The sequence below is a fragment of the Diabrotica virgifera genome, chromosome 6 (genome assembly GCF_917563875.1).
Source record: "Diabrotica virgifera virgifera chromosome 6, PGI_DIABVI_V3a".
NCBI classification, from domain to species: Eukaryota; Metazoa; Arthropoda; class Insecta; order Coleoptera; family Chrysomelidae; genus Diabrotica; species Diabrotica virgifera.
The window spans coordinates 105,934,042-105,955,130 of record NC_065448.1 but is presented as its reverse complement, the minus strand read 5'-3'; the positions used below and the strand labels follow the sequence as shown (position 1 = coordinate 105,955,130).

The following is a 21,089-nucleotide window of genomic DNA, read 5'->3' as shown; positions in this document are numbered from 1 at the left end:
TGAAGTTTTAAAGTAATAGTAGTTTCTAAAGGAGGGCGCCACGGGTATAAAAACTGAATTTAGTGAAGTACTTGATAAAATACAGAGGTGCGTCATCTTAGACGCTGCGTCATCTTCCCCGTCCTTCCCCTAGTGACATTAATGACAATTAGTGTTTTAAAAATTATAAAAGTGATGACTTTCAACCGTTAAATATTTATAACAACTGTGTGTTTAATTGTACTAATATATACTTACATAAATAAATTACAATAAAATTTTGGTTTTGAACAGTTTTATTCATGAAATAATCGCAACAAATTGCACTCAATCTCTAAAATTATTATCGAATTTTTGTCCTCGTGACACTTTGACATAATTTCACTCCCCTTCGGTTCGTGAAATTAAAACTGTCAAAGTATCACTCGGGAAAAATTCGATAATTTTAGAGCTCTTGTGCAATTACTACTGATTACATACCATGACACGTCACTTTTACTTTTACTCGCTAGGGAGTAAAAGTTTATTCCGACTTTACTCCCTTCAATGAGGCCAGGAAATGTACCTATACTTTGGATATTTGGATAAAAATTGTTTTTCGTTTCCGTTACTTCACTTTTAAAATACACTAAATCCATTCCATCCACCCTTCAGCAGCAAATTCCAGGATTGGTAAACGAATTTTTTAATTTCGATTGTAGGTATATAATATTTTTTAAAGCTTAATGATTTTATTATTGGAATATATACTCCATCTAATTTACTTACCGTTGCACGTCATCCGCGTCATAGCCCGTGACGTCACATGACACCAACACGAAATATTTAGGCGGTAGGTGTGTTCTTTTTTAGAATCGTGTTGCCGAGTACACTGGAATTACAGCCACTAGACATATTTTATTATATACGCGTAGAAATAATATTTGAAGATTTCTATTAATGTTAACTTAAAGAAATACACAATAATATGTTTCGTTGAATTTGTATAAATGGATTATAAAGCGTTTTTATGAAGCACGTTTGTTCGGAACACACTGTAACTGTAATCGAACGAAGGTGACATTTTGGCATAAATTGGTAATATTTATTTGACAGTTGCGGTATTGACACTATTTGTTTTTATTTTTTATTCTTGACTTTAAGTATTTGTTTTATTATATTTATTGTTATTATTATTTACTTTAAGGTAAGATTATAACGTAATTCTAGTTTTCTATTTCTAATGTTTTTATTTATTTACATTGAACATTAATTTGTTTTGTTGTATAATCCAAGTTTGCAATAATTATGTGATCTATTTGATTTAAAATGGATTCAGGATTTTCTTTATACTTTGGCAACAATGTTAACTTAGATCTCTGACGTAGATAATGACGTGCAACGGTAAGTAAATTAGACAAACTGTACTTGAGTACCTATACAGGGATTGATTAGTAATGTAAAGCTCAATAGCTCCGCTATAGTAATAGATAGCAATAAAAGTTAATAACAAAAATTTTAGCAACCTTTGAGTTTCACATTATAAAATTAGTTAGAATGTTACAGGGTGTTCGGTAACACAGTGGCAGACCAAACTTTTGTTTTTTTTTAATGGAACACCCTATATTTTATTTTAAATTCGAAATCCTGTTAACTTCTCCATCACAAAAATATAAAGGTTTGTTATGTTATACAGGGTACTTACAAAGTTATAACCAATTTTATATGAAAATCGTAACAAGTTCAACACCCTGTATAAATAAAAATAAGCAAAACAACAATGGTTTATAAATGTCATATTTTTTAACGTATTGTCAAAATTTTCAAGAATGGTCAATATTGCTAATTTTCTTTATGTCAAGTACAGGGTGAGTCAAAAGTACATTATTTTCTCAGTAATTTTAAATGGAACACCCTGTATTTTATATCATATATCACTATTGAAAAGTACCATTACCGTACTTTAATTTTTTGATAACATTCCCTATGTCTAAATTTATTAGTTTTCGAGATATTTTCATTTTTCAACGGACCAGTAGCGTGGCCACCCAAATCACCAGAATTTAATAAACTGGACTGATTTTTTTGGGGTTACGTTAATAATGAAGTTTAGAAAATACCTCCAACAACAAGGGATGAGATGAAAAATAGAATACAAAGTGTATTTCGATGTGTTAATTTACAAATGCTCCGTGAAGTAAGTAGCTCATTCAATGATCGTTTTTAGGCGTACATAAATGTGTTAGGAGATAATTTTGAACACCTTATGTAATTAAATATTAAAAATATTTTATTAAAAGTAGCTTATAATTTTTTCAAACATGTTTTTTTGCAAAATGTATTACTGATAAATTATGTTTCGTTCTTTATTTGTTACATTGTTACATTTACATACAAAAGTAGTGTTTAATTTTCTTCACAAAATATTGTATTTTGCGTTTGTGTTTTTTTGTAAAATTTATTACTAATTTTCTTTGTTTATTTGTTGCATTTACATAAACAGATAGTTTTTAATTGTTTCAAAAATGTTGCATGTAGTGGTTCTGTTTTTGTTTGTAAAATGTATTACTAATAAATTATTTTTATTTCTTTATTTGCTACAGTGTTACATTGATTACCGGATTGATAATCGGTAATCTTCAATTGTCAATTCAGTCATGGCTTACTTAAAATTTAGATAAATTTAAACACCTAAAATAATTTGCACTGAAAAATGAAAATATCTCGAAAACTAATAAATTTGGGCATAGGGAATGTTATATAAAAATTAAAGTACGTTAATGTTTCTTTTCAATAATGATATAAAATACAGGGTGTTCCATTTAACATTACTGAGAAAATAATGGACTTGCGTTTTGACTCACCCTGTATTTGATATAAAGAAAATTAGCAATATCAATAATTCTTAAAAATTTTGACAATAAATAAAAAATATGGCATTAATAAACCATTGCTGTAGTGCTTTTTTTTATTTATACAGGGAGTTGAACTTGTTACGATTTTCATACAAAATTGGTTATAACTTTGTAAATACCCTGTATAACATTACAAACCTTTATATTTTTGTGATGGAGAAGTTAACAGGATTTCGAATATAAAATAAAATATAGGGTGTTCCTTTTAAAAAAAACATAAGTTAGATCTGCCACTGTGTTATCGAACACTCTGTAACATTCTAACTAATTTTGTAATGTGAAACTCAAAGGTGGCTAAAATTTTTGTTATTAACTTTTATTGCTATTTATTACTATAGCGGAGCTATTATTGAGCTTTACCCTACTAATCAATCACCCTGTATATTATTGATACTAACATATCTTTAATAGAACAGTTTTAACTGAAGCATAGGTTTACTAGAAAATATAAAAAGTTATTTAGGGCCATTTTAAACTAGGCGCCTCACATAGCATAATATAGAGCAGCATAAACCCTGTTACAGTAAATTTTTTATAAATGTCCTTGATGCGCCATCTCTTGCATTGTATTTTAAACATTAAGGATATTTTGTTAGGTTCCTTTTTTATATAGCTGAAGCAAAAACATATAAACTATTATCGTTTATTAAAAAAGAAACAATGGGAGTATATAATAAAATGATTACTGTTAGTATAAATCGTTTCAAACAAATATACTATTTCCAAACTATGTACATAATATTATGTATATTCTCTTTCATTTGCAGTATTCAATTTTTATTTTATACACGTACATGCGATGCCATCTATCATCAGTATTAATAATAACGTTAAAAGTTCTATTAGATTTCTTTTTTTTACAGACATGTTAAATACTTATAAAATATGGTTGATTGAAATATTATGGATATTTCAATCAACTCATATATTTATATACTGGAATATTCATTTTATTTTATCAAACCAATAAAAAATATAACAAAAATATTCTTGCACCTTAAGCATACATTGTTTCAAGTAACCATTCCTCCAAGCCATATTCTCTTTTCTTTTTGGAGTTGTAAATATCTGAAAAATAAGTAGGTATAGGTAAACAGTTATAGTCGGTTCGCTAAACTCAGACGCAACTGGCTAGATATTTTAGTAGATAATTTTTTTGTTTTTTGCCAATTTTGCAAAAATTGGCAAAATTACTAACTATTTAGTGATTATTAACTATTTAGTAATTATTTTTTGCCAATTTTACTAAAATTGGCAAAATTACCGACTAAAATATCTAGAAAGTTGCGTTTGAGTTTAGCGAACAGACTATATTATTAACAAAAAGAAGTTTTGCTTTTGGTAATACATAGGTCTATAGACAATATAGAAAATAAGAAAATGATCATTATCATTATCATAATAAAAATGATAAAAGAATTGAAACTAGTAGAGTTGGGATATTTAGAGATAAAAACCTTTAAACTTACGTTCTGTTTATTGTTTTCCACCTTTAGACGTATCAGAGGAGTATGTCAACTAAAACTGTCACTGTCACAGTGGTACTTGTCCGATACATCTAAAGGTGGGAGACAATAAAAATAAAATGCAAATTTATAGGTTTTTATCGCTAAATATCCCAACTCTACTAGTTTCATTTTTTTTATCTCACACATTTAATTAATATGTATCCATCTTTTGCGTTATTTTGCCGGTCATTAGAGTCCTCATCACTGTATAAGCCCACACACAAACAAGAAATGCTCATATATACACATTCACACCTACACAATGCTTAATCACCACGCAAAACAGCCATGTCAAAACTGACTTATCATACGATGAGATATGAGATATTTGCTGAGACTCCTGAGCTTTCAATCCTGGGGGTGCTTAAACTTAAACCCAAGCCTACCTAAGTTTAAGAATAAGTTTGAGGTTAATCCTAAATACTTAAGCGATGCTCCAGAGAGCTAAGAAACTCTGGAGCTTTATACCCAGCTAGCAAGATAACGTTACATTAACGTTAAATTTAGGTTTTTTTGTATTGTTACGTAACATCTATCAAAAAATGACGTTACTGATACGAAATTTTAATACGTATATTATACGTATGAATTTATTCGTTTCTGAAACGTGGCTCTTTGGTAGGTTTTAATGCGAATTATGGTGCAATAACCCCAGAGGTCAGCGATCGCAATCAGCAGTTTTACCTTTTATATTCAGCATTTTGATTTTATATAAAAGTAATATCATTGTAATTAATTTCAGTTATTTTCGATCAATTAAAAGTGAAGTATATTTGTAAAAGTTAATAAAGGGTCTTTTTAAAAAGTACCTTAGTGAGTTTAAACCTTTAAGTGGCACAGTGCAGTAAGATAAGTGGGAGAGTCCTTTAGTGATCCTCGTCGTTTTTAAACGTTTACCCGCTACGAACCAACTTCCAGGGAAAACCACAGCCGTTCAACCCCAGAAGTCTACGGAAGACCAGTGTCAAAGTGTAAAAATCCATTTATATGCCGAAAGACGATAAGAAGAAAGCAGAAAAGAAGCCAGTTCCTTCGAGAAGAAATGCACCAAAGGATAATCTTCTATCTGTAAGCAAATTTAATATTTTTTCTAATCCTAATTTAATTGCTTCACAAATTTCATCGCTGAAAATTAGTAATTCTCTTGCAACTATCAGTGAATCGATTGTCGAACCTGGTGCTGCTTCTATTTCGCAAAATAACTCAGTTGCTCAATTTAGTTTAAAAGCTAACGATAATTCTTCAAATAATACTCCAATAAGCCTAGATATACCGTCTATAATTATTACTCCTGCTCCCGCTAGTCAATTAGATATTATGGCCGTGGCACCCGCTCCCGCTCTTATTTTTGATGTCAATAAACATCTATCTGTCGTACCTGATTACGATGGAAACCCTAACGAACTGCATAACTTCATTGAAGTTACTACAATGGTTCTTGATCATTTCTGGGATCGTGCTAATCCCGAAAACTTTCAAAATCACATGTTGACTCGAGGCGTAACGAATAAAATTAAAGGACGTGCTCGAGAAGTCATTTCTGTATATGGGTGTAAAGACTGGAACACAATAAGGACCACGCTAATACAAAATTTTGCCGACCAACGCAATGAAAATTCGCTCACACGAGATATGGTAAACTTGAAGCAAGGGCCCAATGAGTCTCCCCAACAATTTCATGAAAAAGTAATGACACTCTTAAACACAATTTCAAATCATATCGAACTCCATAACGATAATGAAGCTGTAAAAGCAAGCAAAAAGACATTCTTTCAACAACAAGCCCTAACTACGTTCCTAGCAGGATTAAGGGAACCAATAGGATCAACCATACGATCAATGAGGCCTACAAGCCTCGCTGTCGCTCTCCGATTTATCCAAGAAGAGAACAATATCAGATACTTACAACGAACCAATTTCTCATTGCCAAATAAAACTACTCACATACAACCCCAGAGACAGCCGCAGTTCGTAACAGCACCACAATGGCAACAACCCATGCCCAGGCCCCAGTTACATCAACCATTTTTTGGAAATAATCCAGGACCGTCACGACCACAACAGTCTACATTTAATCCAAGATGGCCAATACAACCCGCTCGATTCCAACCACAGAAACAACAAACCATAACAAATACACAACCTCCAAGACCTAACCCATGGGCAAGCAAACCACCGCAACAATACAAGCCAACACCGATGTCTGTAAGCACACGCCAAACAGGATTTAACAGAGGACAAAGCTTCAGAAATTTTAGACCACAGCCACAGCAACAATACGCTCCAAATATCATCGTAGAAGAGCTGTTTAATATTGAACAGCAAGACGAAAACGACACCAATGCCTACTATGGAGAACAGGCATATTACTACCCAAATCAGGACACATATTCGGAGGACTACCACGTAGAAGACTACCAGAATACCCAATACGAGGAGGAAGAAGATGTAAATTTTCCAAAACCCCAAGAGGAAAACGAAGAAACGTAGTCGAACTCAATTCTTATTCAGACAAAAAAGAACTTCCGTATATCAAAATCCAAAATCCCCCACTCAAACTTCTTCTTGATACAGGGGCAACCAAATCATTTCTTAACCCCGAAATTGCTTCCAAATTTTATAAAAATTTCATCAAGCACGAACCGTTTGTAGTCAGTTCAATATTTCAAAACCATTCACAAGAATATTGTGCCGAAATTCCCATCTTCCCTGAATTTAATTCTAATATTAATCTAAAATTTTACCTTTTTAAATTTCATAAAACATTTGATGGTCTTATAGGCCTTGATAACTTAAAACTTCTACAAGCACATCTTAATTTCCCAGCATCCACACTAACTACGGCACATTCAGTTCTCCCTATCTTTTATTATGAAACCAATAAGACACAGTTTTATACAATTCAATTAGAACCCAGAACAATCACATAAGTACGACTTCCAGTGAAACAAACAAAAGGCACCATACTTATACCGAAACAAGAAATACAGGGGGCGATTTTAAGAGAAACTCTCAGCGAAGCCTGCAATCAACTAGCCTGGACCGAAATGATCAACAACACCGATGAACCTATTTAAGTAGCACTCACCGATCCTGTTAAAAGCAATCCAATAGATCTTCATGAATATCATCTGTACACTTCGGACATCATTCCTATGGAAACAGAAACACTAATAGACATTGATCCCCTCATCAGAACAGATCATCTAAATCCAGAAGAGGAGATGCATATCAGACGTTTATGCAGAAAATTTGCAGACATATTTCATAATCCTGATGAGACTTTAACATTTACAAATCAAATAAAACACCATATAAGAACAACAGATGAAGTCCCAGTTTTCACAAAATCATATCGATATCCACATGTTCATCGAGAAGAAGTTAACAAGCAGATAACGTCAATGCTGGACCAACGCATCATCAGACCAAGTCAGTCGCTCTGGTCGTCGCCAATCTGGGTCGTGGCGAAGAAACCAGACGCCTCAGGAAAAATCAAATGGAGAATCGTAGTCGATTACAGGAAGTTGAATGAGAAACTATAGACGAGATACCCAATCCCGAATATCACGGACATCCTCGATAAACTAGGACGCTGTCAATATTTTTCCACGCTTGATCTAGCCAGTGGATTTCACCAGATAGAAATGGCAGAGGAAGATATACAGAAAACAGCATTTAACGTTGAAAATGGCCACTACGAATATCTCAGAATGCCTTTTGGATTGAAGAATGCACCAGCTACATTCCAGAGGATAATGGACAACGTGCTTAAAGGATTTGTAGGAGACATCTGCTTAGTATACATGGATGACATTATCGTATACTCAACCTCACTCCAGGAACACATGGTCAACCTTAAGAAAATCTTCGAGAGACTACGAGAAACAAAATTCAAGATACAGATAGATAAATGCGAATTTCTGAAAAAGGAAGTCGAATTTTTGGGTCATGTCGTAACTCCTGAAGGAATAAAGCCAAATCCAAGTAAAATTAAAGCCATCATAGATTATCCCATACCACGGACAGCAAAAGAGATTAGAGGATTTCTCGGACTACTTGGCTATTACAGGAAGTTCATCAAGGATTTCGCAAAAATAACAAAGCCTCTCACCTCATGTTTGAAGAAAGGTGCCAAGATAGAACACACTGAATAATTCCTCAACTGTATCAAAATCTGCAAGAACCTGCTAACCAACGAACCACTTTTACAATACCCGGATTTTACGCAGCCTTTCAACCTCACCACAGATGCAAGCAACTTTGCTATAGGTGGTATCCTGTCACAGGGTCCTGTAGGACAAGATAAACCCATCGCATATGCATCACGAACACTGAACGAAACAGAGCTCAAATATTCCACTATTGAAAAGGAAATGCTTGCAATCGTATGGGCTACTAAATATTTTCGACCTTATTTATTTGGAAGAAAGTTCAAAATCCTCTCCGATCATCGACCACTTCAATGGCTATTTTCTCTAAAAGATCCGAACTCAAAACTTGTTAGATGGAGCTTAAAACTTGAAGAATTTGACTACGAAGTCATATACAAAAAAGGAAAATTCAACACCAACGCTGATGCATTATCCCGTATTGAAATCCACACTAAAGAAATGAACACCGTTGATGAGCACATGGAAGAAATAATCAGCCTATTATCCAGAAAAGAAGATGACGATATATCCATGGTCAACCACCCAAGTTCAGTATGCGATCCAGACGAAGTAATTCCTATGGATGACTTAGAAGAAATTATTAAAGAAAAACAAACATCCGGCCTAACTGCAGAAGAAATGAAAGTAATAGATGAAATTCTTCAGGAACAAAATCAAAAAATTGAAAGTCGGCCAAGTTCTCTATATCAACAAGGCAACAATACAGATGGTACCCAGCATTCTACAGAAGAAAACCCAATACTCGGAATTCCAATCAGTGAAAGACCATTGAACTGTTACAACAATCAAATCATATTCAAATTGGTAAACTACAATCCTGCAAAACCCATAACAGAACAGTGCTTCGTAACAAAGAAAAGAATGCACGTCCAACTCGACAAAAGCGACCTGAAAAATGATATTTTCAACTTCTTCAAAAATTACGTTGACACAAAAAAGAAATACGCCATCCTATTCGAAACTGATGAACTCTACCAGACTGTCTGCAACATACTTCGTGAAACATTCAAGAATTCTGCATTTGATCTTGTCAAATGCAACAACCTCTTAGAAGATATAAACAGTACAGACAGACAGAAAACCATCGTACAAGACTATCATCAAGGAAAAACAAACCATAGAGGAATTAACGAAACAGAAATTCAAATCAGAAAACACTATTATTGGCCAACGTTGAAAAAGGACATAGAAGAATATATTAATCTCTGCGATACTTGTCAAACAAACAAATACGACAGAAATCCCGAAAAACCGAAGTTTATGTTAACCCCAACACCAACGAAACCACTGGAAATTGTTCACGTAGACACATTCCAAGCAGCAGGACAAAAATTCCTCACCATCATCGACGCATTTTCAAAATACGGACAAGCATACCCAATAGAAGCATCAAACGCTATCAACATTTTAAACGCATTCCTGTTATTCATCACACATCATGGACTACCACATATGATAATTTCGGACAGTGGAACCGAATTTAAAAATGGACTCGTTCAAGAATTCGTGGACACTCACAAGATTCTAATCCACTACACAACACCTGATAACCCGCAATCCAATGGAATGGTCGAGCGCTTTCACTCCACAATCATAGAGCATCTTCGAATATTAAAAGAAAAAAAGAAAACACTTAACATAAAAGACCAGATGCTTTACGCCATTATGGCATACAACAACTCTATCCACTCAGCTACCAAACAGAAGCCCATCAACGTTCTCAATGGTCACATAGATGCCCAAGATCCATTCGACATTGACATTAACAGAACACTTATAAATAATTACACACAGGAGCACAGATTGAAAACAAAAGAGATGTATAAAGAAATAAATAAGAAATTGCAAGAGAGCAAACAGAAAAATATTGAAAAATTGAACGAAAAACGACACTCACCTATAACATATAAACCAAGCACGAAAATCTACACTCGAAAAACAGTAAAACGAAACAAATTGCTCCCCAGATTTTCATCTAAACTAGTCAAAAATAACAATCCTGTTACTATTGATACCCAAGATACTACGGTGCACAAGAAGAACATTAAACATCAACCACCAATGAAAACTAACCCCAAAAATACTTTACAGATGTATCTCAGTAACAGCCCAAGAAGTGAAGATCCAGGACCTTCGAGACAATCCTTCCTGTTAAGATCGGAGAAGCCAGAATCCAAACTAGCACTCACGATTTTATCCACTATTTCCAATTAGAACCAATAGCACAAGAAATCGAAACATTAGAATCTCAATATCAAACTACAACCATAGCTATAGAAAATGGACTCAGCCAACTGTACTTCGACAGTCTACAGAACTTCGACCAAACATTGCAATATCTCCTCAAAACAGCCCAAGAGAAACTCGACTCAATCTATCCAGCAACCAGAAATAAAAGAGGTCTTATCAATGGCTTAGGAAGTATTATAAAATCCATATCAGGAAACTTAGATCAAGAAGATGCAGTAAGATATGATGCTGCAATTCAGACACTTGAACTTAATCAACAGAATATTATTAACAACATCAACAACCAATTAAGCCTTAATAAGAAAATAATGAACAACTATAATGAGACAGTAACGTTGCTAACCCACAATCAAGAGATAATAGCAGCAGAAACCAACAGAATCAGAACGGATTTAAACCAATTCGTCTTTGATTTCAACCACTACATGCAAGTTCGAAACGTTCTAGACCAGATGAATTTAGCCTTACAAACTATCATACAAATATTAGATTTACAGACAGCAATTACGTTTGCAAAAATCAAAACTCTTCACAATGGACTTATAAAACCAGACGAAATCAGATGGACCATCCAGAAGATGCTAGAACATCACCCAGCTTCTCAGCTACCATACCTCCAAGAAGAAGATCTGATGAAATACTACGAGATAGTAGAAGTAGATGGTTACTATTCCAACCATTCTCTAGTCTTTATCTTACATTTCCCCATTCTTCATTCCAAAGTATTTACATATTTTCATTTATATTCACTTCCCACCATCAACAATACAATAATTATCCCACCTGGGCCATATTTAGTTTCTAATTCGGAACTTTTCCAATACATGGACCTACCATGCAGAAAAAGCGAACCGAAGAAATTCATCTGTCCAGAGAAGTTCCCACAAGAAAATACAGAAACCGATGACTGCATAAATCAAATCCTAAAATTATCCAACGACGCCGCTCAATGTCAAAACGTGCCGATCACAATTAGCACAACAATTATCCAAAAATTATCTGAAGCCCACTATATTGCTGTTTTTCCAAAAGCTACTAAAATTTCCACCCACTGTTCTATTTCCAAAATTGAAGTACTAGAAGGAACATTCCTGATAGAACTACCCCCAGGATGCGAGTTCAGAACCAACAACGAAGTTTACATCAACTCCAAAGCAGCAGTAAAAGAAGAACCTTTAACCCTGCCAAAGATCAAAATTAAATTCCAAGACGAAGATCCAACAGTGAAGCCTCTAAAGTTAGACAGAATCCAGTTAGATGAACTGCATAAACTCTCAACCGAAGAAGAAAGACTCCAACCCGTGTCCCTAACAACAATGGACCATTCTCATCTGTGGACACCACCAATATATTTCTTGGTAATTGCCCTTATCATTCTCCTGGTTTACAAATTACGAGAGTTATGGAAAAAGAAGAAAGTGGAAGAAGACGAAGAAGAAGAGGATGCAGCCGATCCGGAACCAACGCCTTCAGTTTTGTTCATCCCTCACAAAACTTCTCAAGGGGATGGAGAAATTATGGTGCAATAACCCCAGAGGTCAGCGATCGCAATCAGCAGTTTTACCTTTTATATTCAGCATTTTGATTTTATATAAAAGTAATATCATTGTAATTAATTTCAGTTATTTTCGATCAATTAAAAGTGAAGTATATTTGTAAAAGTTAATAAAGGGTCTTTTTAAAAAGTACCTTAGTGAGTTTAAACCTTTAAGTTGCGTATGAATTTATTCGTCTCTAACACGTGGATTTTTGGTAGGTATAGATACGTATATAAGATCTCGTTTGAGATTGCAGCGCCATCGCGTATTTATTTTGAACCTTTCATTAATACCTAACCTTACATTTCCGTGATTAAAATCGTGTTTGTTTTTATGGAGTATGGAGTTATGTAAAAAAAATCGAATTATTATTGTTGTGTGCCTCAATGTGATTCTTGGATAAAGCGTACCTAATAGTATTTTATTGTTTCACTCTTTCCCTAAATAGGATAAACAAAATAGAATTCTATTCAATGACAGTTTAGTTGAAAAACGAAATGTATGGAAATATCTTCTAAAAATGGGGAAGCAGTCTAGTCTTTATATGAAAGTGTGCAGTTTACGAATGAAGATTACTTCAAGGGTATGTTTATGTATTGTAATATAAAGTAGCTATTAATAATTTTGTCTCTTTCTCTCACATAAATGTCAAATATATAATAAATGTTTATTTCAAATATTTAATAAATATGTCAGCATCATGTATGTGGTTTTATTTACACAATAATTTTAAGTCCTATTTATAAATATCATTTATACCGAAAATTCTCCTAAAAAGTGACGTTTTTGTGACGTTAAAATGGTTACGTAGAAATAACGTAAAATTGTTACGTAACATCGCTGTGACTTTTTTACGTATATTTTAGGTAAAATTTGACGTAACTTTTGTCGTAACTTCTCCCAAAATGTTGACGTTTGTTTGACGTTATATATACGAACACTGTTAGCTGGGTAGCCTTAGCCCGTCAATAAGTCGGAACAAATAGGTACTATAGTGCCAAAGAAGCGAAGGAACTAAGTAGTTGGGTGAACTATGCTAACAGTTACAAAGAAACGGACTGTGAATGTGATTAAGGTTATGAAGGACGTCTGAGAAAAAGCAGACTTGACTGTAATTGTAACTTGAGTCTAAACATGTGCATAGGTGCTCCTTGGTGCTCATACCCACAGGAAGAGGCTGAGGATGTAATAACGACGACCCGTCGAGTGAAACAAAACCAAAACCTTAGAACAAAACCATAGTTTTTACCAGGACTCCGGACGCCAACGCTGTTTTTACATTAATTAGGCTTCAAAAAGGTTCTATTTCGTCTTGATCCAAGAGTGTACATATATACATAGGCCGAATAAAAGAGCTATCGAATATTGGTGGAAAACTTATTTATAGGAAATCTGCCGAATATATTGTCAGGAGGATAAGATATAATAGGTTATAGATAAGGTGACCAACTGTACTCATTTACTGAGTTGTGTACTCTTTTTCGCAAACCGTACTCTTTTCAAATCCTGTACTCTGAAAGTACTCATTTGTATAATTATATACTCATTGTGACCGGATAGAATGGATAGTGAACTTTAGAGCATTAAATTGTTTCAAATGGACCCTTCTAAACAGTAAAATTGAATGGAAAGAATTTTCTTCAGCAGTCGAATTTCTAATTAAGGAAGTAAAAGATATTGTTATTAATGACCATTTTCTCTTTGAAGAAATTCGCAGACTAAATTTATTTTTAAATGAAGAAAAATTGAAGAAATGGAACAATGAGAAAATAGAACTTGAAAAAAGATGGGCAGAAATCTTTCGGCATTTTAGAGTAGAACATATCCCACATGAAAATTTAAAAGTTTTTTTCTACAACCGTGTTAAAAATGCAATTTTTAGCACTCCATATGAGCGTTAAAAATGCTACTTTAAAGCAATAGTGCTTTAAAAATTTTAAGGCACTGCAGTTAAAAGTGAATTGTCAAGTTGCGAAACCTCAAAATATTTATATTTCATTTATTAACATTAATATTAATAGTAAAACTTGCGCAATTTGAAAAAGGTGGTTTAAAAGGTTTTTTAAAATTTAATTTAAGCTCTATTATTGCATTTTTAACACGTTTCTAGAAAACACAAGTTTATGTAACGGTATAATATTTTCGCTAAGAATTTTTAGACATTCCCCTCGAGTGTAGACAACCAGTTCTACCTTTTACGGGTCATAGGTTTTATGACTTCAGCAATTAACAAAATATTGTATTTTATAAATTTATAACGTTTGTAGAAAAAATATTGTATGATATACGTGTTAAAAAGTACATCTTTAAGGCACTCATGTGAATTGCCGAATTCGCTTAGCTCATTCTGCAAACTTTCACATGCGTGCCTTAAAATTGTACTTTTAACACTTATATCATAAATAACTATAATAGAAATTTGCTTATGTTGTCCAGACCCTAATTAATGCTGCTGTTGTAAGGGTATTTTCACTAGGGAATGATAATTGGAGCAGTGAGAAGTCGCAACTTTCTGTAAAAACAGTATCTGCCGTCTTAACAGTCAAATTTAATATGCAAAATAAAAGTTGTTCGGATGTGGCTATATTATTATAGGAACATCCTCATTTAGCAAAAAAATGCACTCCAAAGAAAAATATGTTTTTAAAAGAAAATAAAGTTTTTATCCTTTTTTCTTCTTTTTTTTTGTTTCGCCTATGAAATACAGTAGACTCCCTCTATAACGAGAACTGAAATGGCAGCCTAATTACCTCGTTATAAGAGGATCTCGTTATATCAGACAACAGTAATATTGAAATGTTTTGATATCTCTTACGTAGTTTATTAGGGGTCGATGGTGAACAATGAGACCTCGCCATCGGAAATTGTAAATTTTCTAAAATAATCAATATCGGTCGATATACAGGAAGAAGTTTATTGCAGGCGGCGAAGCATATTACAGCACTTGCCTCGATAATAACACAGATGTTAGGAATTTCTATATACAGCCAGTTGGGGTGTTCATTTATAGCCATTACTGCCCTAAAAACAGGTAAAATATTCTTCGGTTACATTTTTCCTCGTTATAACCAAATATTCCTCGTTATAGAGGGTTATAGTTCAATAGGAATTTCATGGGACACCTAATGTACCTCGTTATAAGCGAAACCTCGTAATATCCGTGTTCGTTATAGAGAGAGTCCACTTGAACTTGCAAAGTGTACTCTTTTTGAACAAAAAATAGTTGGTCACCTTATTATAGAAAATGTACATACAATAAGTGAATTGGATATAGTACGACCGATATAAAACCTAAAATTCCTACTCAAAGAGGATGGACAACAATGCTAAATATTGATAGAAATTCTCCTCATGTTGATATTTTTCTAAAATTATTTTCCCGTAGTTTATTTGCTTTCTGCACAAATAAAAGAATATCAACACTTGGAATAAGACATTGACATCAGTGGAGAATCTAGACATTTCCCTTGGAGGGGGAGGTTTCAATGAAGCACTAACCAAAGGAAAAGGACATAAAAAATAAACCCAAACTACATAAAATACATTAACAATAGCTTATATGCATTGAGCGGATTTATTTCGTTAAATTTGTCTATCTATAGATAGTTTAAGTCTCATAAATTTTGCACCTTGTTGACAATAATAGAATAGACCATATATCTTACTCTGCTGGATACAAAACGGGCAACTTTCAAAAACCTGTATAAAAAATACTATTTAGGAAGATCGCTGTATAATCCTACTATCTAAGAATATAAGTCATACCATGATACAGTAGACTCCCGTAAGCTCGGCCTCGGTTAGTTCGGTCTCCGCTTAGTCCGGCCGGCTCTCTGAGCATTAGTCACACACTTTGCACATCAAAAATCATTAAGAAAATTCAGAAAAAAATTACTGACTTTTTTAAGTGTTTAATAAGCAAAATCACCAATGTGCAATAATATTTTTAAATTTTATTGGGCCTAGAGTTCTGTAAGTATTGTTTTATAGTATTTTTGTAACGGTCTATCTTTTCATATAATATGTTAAATATATGTCAGAGTGTTCTTCTGTGTTGTCTTCTACTTAATGTACAAGTGTTTTGTTTTTGCTAGATCCATACAAACAATGAATGGGCATTTTTTAGATAAGCATCGGTTAGTTCGGCCACTTTTAAGTTCGGCCTACGGTCCGGTCCCGAGGTGGCCGAACTTACGGGATTCTACTGTAATCTGAAAAAAATATGATGAATAGATATATACTGACCTATCATTAATTTTAATTTAACGCAACAATGCAAAAAGTCTTCTAATTCCAACTCATCTTTTTCGTTTGCATATCTCAGTCCAATTAGGGATAAAATTTTATTGCTAAGTTGGAAATTAGCTACTCTAAGAGCCTGTCTAAGTTCACGCACTGACATTCCGTTGGAACTATCTGAATCAAAATTTTTGAAAATGCCCTGAAAAATAAATACACTACTTGTACTTGTAACAAAATTGTGAAAGAAATAATAAATTATTCATTTTCATATATTTGTCTTAGTGAACACTAATTAAAAATTAATAGTTATAATTTATATTTTATGACAAAGGGGTAGGTACATTATATTATTAATCAGTAATTTAATAAGTAAAGTTTCAGTTAAATTAATAAATATGTTAACTAAAGCTCATCTACAACAAGAACAGTTTTTTGTGACTGGTATAGACTACTAAATTATTTTTTTATTTGTATGGCTAAATTCTGAGAAATGATTGTGCTGTTTCAGCATAATATGCTGAAAATTTTCCTACCAAAAAAATTTTTTATAATTTTTTTTTAATTTTTCTATAATATAGGAAAATTTCATAAGACTGAGCAAATCTGAATCTAACAAAAACAGATATATAAAATATAAACATAAAAAGAAACAAGTTATAAATGCGATTTATTTCTTTAAATTATTTTTTATGGACTATATCTATCAAGTTCCACGCCATAATTGAAGTTTTACTTGAGAAAACGCCAAAGTAATTGTTTTTGTGTTATGTTTTACATTCTAAAATCATTAAAATGTTATATTCATGTTTATATGAGGTTAAACCACAGATTGGATAATATAAACATAACATTTTTTAATTTAGACATGCCACAAGAAAACAGTTTCAGAACTTTGTTTAAAGTCGAAGTATCTGATGTCTGTTGATAAGAAGCAATAACTTAAATTTAATTAGGTAGTGAATTTGTTTTGTTTTGTTTTGTTGGCACTGGTTTTTCTTTAGATTTGCTTTAGTCAGTTTAGTGCGGCAGATTCGTTCAAATATTATAAGAATTATTGTGTATTTAATGGTAGAAGCATATAAATTGGACCACATACACTACACATATAAAGGTTCAAAATTAGATAGGAGGCCATCTCAGATTTTACTTTTTACAAAAAGGGCGGGCATTCAAAATGGCGAAAATACATATGTGACTAATAGCACGATAACTTTTGAACGAAAAGTCCGATTTCAACCAAATTGGGTATATAGGTTCTTTTTTTGAAGTAAAAGATCGGGGTCTTAAAACAAAAGAATCAGTTTACCAGAAGTTGTGTTTTTCCTGATTTTTTGTGCAAAAATATGTTGTTTTTTTTTTCAATTCTTTCACCCTGTATATATTAATTTTTTAAAAAGGTAATACCGGCATTAAAAAGAGCGCAAAAATATTTTTTAGAAATATTTTGAACTTTTTAGTTATGTTAATTACCATTTAATAAATGCATAACTTATCTTCATGTGCGGCAGATTCGTTCAAATATTATAAGAATTATTGTGCATCTAATGGTAGAAGCATATAATTTGGACCACATATACTACACATACAAAGGTTCAAACTTAGATATGAGGCCATCTCAGATTTTGACTTTTACAAAAATGGCGGACCTTCAAAATGGCGACTATAAATATGTGCCTAAGGGCACGATAACTTTTGAACAAAAAGTCCAATTTCAACCAAATTGGGTATATAGGTTATTTTTTTGACGTAAAAGATCGAGGTCTTGAACCGAAAGAATCGGTTTACCAGAAGGTGTGTCTTTCCTTATTTTTATGTAAAAAAATTTTGTGTATTTTTTAAATTCTTTCACCCTGTATATATTAATTTTTCAAAAAGGTAATAGCGGCTTTGAAAATAGCGTAACAATATTTTTTAGGAAATATTTTGAACTCTTTAGTTATATTAATTACCAATTAATAAAGGCATAACATATCTTCACATGTACCTATGAACCTATGTGCGGCAGATTCGCGCAAATAATATAAGAATTATTGTGTGTTTAACGATAGAAGCATATAATTTGGACCACACACACTACACATACAAAGATTCAAATTTAGATATAAGGCCATCTCAGATTTTATCTTAAAAAAAATACCGGTTATTCAAAATGAATCTGCAGCACATAGGTACATGTGAAGATACGGTATGCATTTATTAAATGGTAATTAACATAATTAAAAAGTTTAAAATATTACCTAAAAATATTTTTACTCTCTTTTCAACAGCGGTATTAGTTTTTGAAAAATTAATTTATATGCTGGGTGAAAGAATTGAAAAAAAAACAATATATTTTTACATATAGAAACAGTAAAAACACAACTTCTGGTAAACAGATCTTTCCGGTTCAAGACTTCGATCTTATTCATCAAAAAAAGAAGCTTTATGCCAAATTTGGCTGAAATCGGACTTTTCGTTCAAAAGTTATTGTGTTATTAGTCACATATGTATAGTCGCCATTTTGGGCAAAATTTGAGATGGCCTTATATCTAAATTTGAACGTTTGTATGTGTAGTATATGTAGTAAAAATTATAGGCTTCTACCATTAAATACACAATAATTTTTATAATATTTGCACGAATCTGCCGTACATAGGTACATGTGGAGACAGGTTATGCATTTATTAAATGGTAATTAACATAACTAAAAGGTTCAAAATATTTACTAAAAAACATTTTCACGCTATTTTCAATAACGGTATTAACTTTTTGAAAAATTAATATCTACAGGGTGAAAAAATTGAAATAAAAAACAACATATTCTTACATAAAAACCAGGAAAAACACAACTTTGCTAAACCGATTCTTTCGGTTCAAGACCTCGATCTTACACATCAAAAAAATAACCTATATACCAAATTTGGTTGAAAGCGGACGTCTCGTTCAAAAGTTATCGTGATATAATTCACATCTATTATAGTCGCCATTTTGAATGCCCGCCATTTTTGTAAAAGTCAAAATCTGAGATGGCCTGGCATCTAAATTTGAACCTTTATATGTGTGTGTAGTATATATGCTCCAAATTATATGCTTCTATCATTAAATACACAATTGTTTCACATATCGGCTGCACTAGTTGTGTTCTGATTGAAAAGAGGTGTGATTGTTGTGAAAAGAATTGTTAACAACTAATAATAGGTGATTTAATATTGATCTTACTAGTTGCTCAAATATTTAACCACGGCTGCTAGCGTGCAGTAAGGAAACTCAGAAGAAGGTCTCAAATCAGTAGCTTAGACTCCAGATCCGCTATCGTATAGTGCACCTTGAATTCGATCGAGATCTTCTGTTTGATTAGACCAGGGCATTTAGCACAAAATGCCTTTAGCACCTAGAGACTTGAATCTGTTCAGGATGATGCCAGGAATAAAGTCTACTATAAAAAAAATTGGTGGAAATGCTTAGTTTCATTTTAAATTGCATAAAATATACCCAAAAGTGCCTAAGTATGTCAAAATAAATGAAGTAGTACCCTAGTAGACTAAGACACTGGATGCCTGACACCGGGTGTAATCGTTTTAAATGAACGTGTACAGACGAGCCACTTTGAGTGTCTGGCTAATTTTAGTGGCTCAACAATGCTTTGCTGCAATTGAACACCGGTGGCTGACACCAGTTTCTTAGTCTGAAGGGGTACTTAAGGGCCAGATTTGTTAATCGGAAGTTTTTGGGGTCGCTGAAGGCGAATGCGCTATGAGAACCGACCACCGGAGTACCTGGTGTCCGGGTTCATTGCTAAGGCACGCTAACTGAAGTGTCGAGTGTTTTCAGTACTAAATTGATGCAAACAGATACTCGGGGATTTTGGGGGGTCGCTAAACAAGAGCACCCCATCCGAACCGATCCCGGTGACCAGTGGCGGCTCGTGACTCAAAAATTTGGTAGTTCTGCAGTATTTTTTGGTTTTTTTTAATTCAATATCTTTTAATCGTTGTATTTTACAACGAGGCTTTTAGTTTGATATTTTACACCATATATTTATTCATTATATATCTATTAAAAAATAATAAAGAACTTACCGATTTTCTTCTTTTCAAATTGAAGATAAATCCAATTATATCAAAAATACCAATGATACATTATGGCACACTAGTAATTGTTTTATAGTTTATGTTTTTAGTAGAATTTTATCGATAAATACGCGAAACTAAGGAATGCAAACGAAAAAAGACTACAAACAAAATCGCCACAACAATAATTGCATTATAGGGTCTTATAGTCCTGTCGCCAGGGGGGGTACAACGGCCTCCTGTATTCAGATGGACTTACCCAAGTTTTTATTATGTATTTTGGCCCGTAGAATACGAATTTTTTGGGTAACAGTTGATCCGGATGTCGATAATATTGTTATAAACAAAGAAGTTGAGGAATTACATAACAGCGATTTCTCGCAAAACAAAACATGCTTTTGTATTTTTTGGGCCATTCTAACCAAAAAATGTTCCTACAAGTTTTTTCGTAGGA

The 21,089-nt window shown here is 33.0% G+C and overlaps 1 protein-coding gene across 1 annotated transcript in view; it reads right to left on the bottom strand.

Moving 5' to 3' along the window:
* Positions 1–3,502: 3,502 nt before the first annotated feature.
* Positions 3,503–21,089, bottom strand: part of LOC114330441 (calpain-A) — a 134,812-nt gene continuing 117,225 nt past the window's right edge. The window contains exons 13-14 of the mRNA XM_028279778.2: positions 16,590–16,785; positions 3,503–3,941 (exon numbers count right to left, since the gene is read on the bottom strand). Of these exons, the coding sequence (XP_028135579.2) occupies positions 3,871–3,941; positions 16,590–16,785 (267 nt within the window). The 3' untranslated portion in view covers positions 3,503–3,870. The remainder of the gene's footprint in view (positions 3,942–16,589; positions 16,786–21,089) is intronic.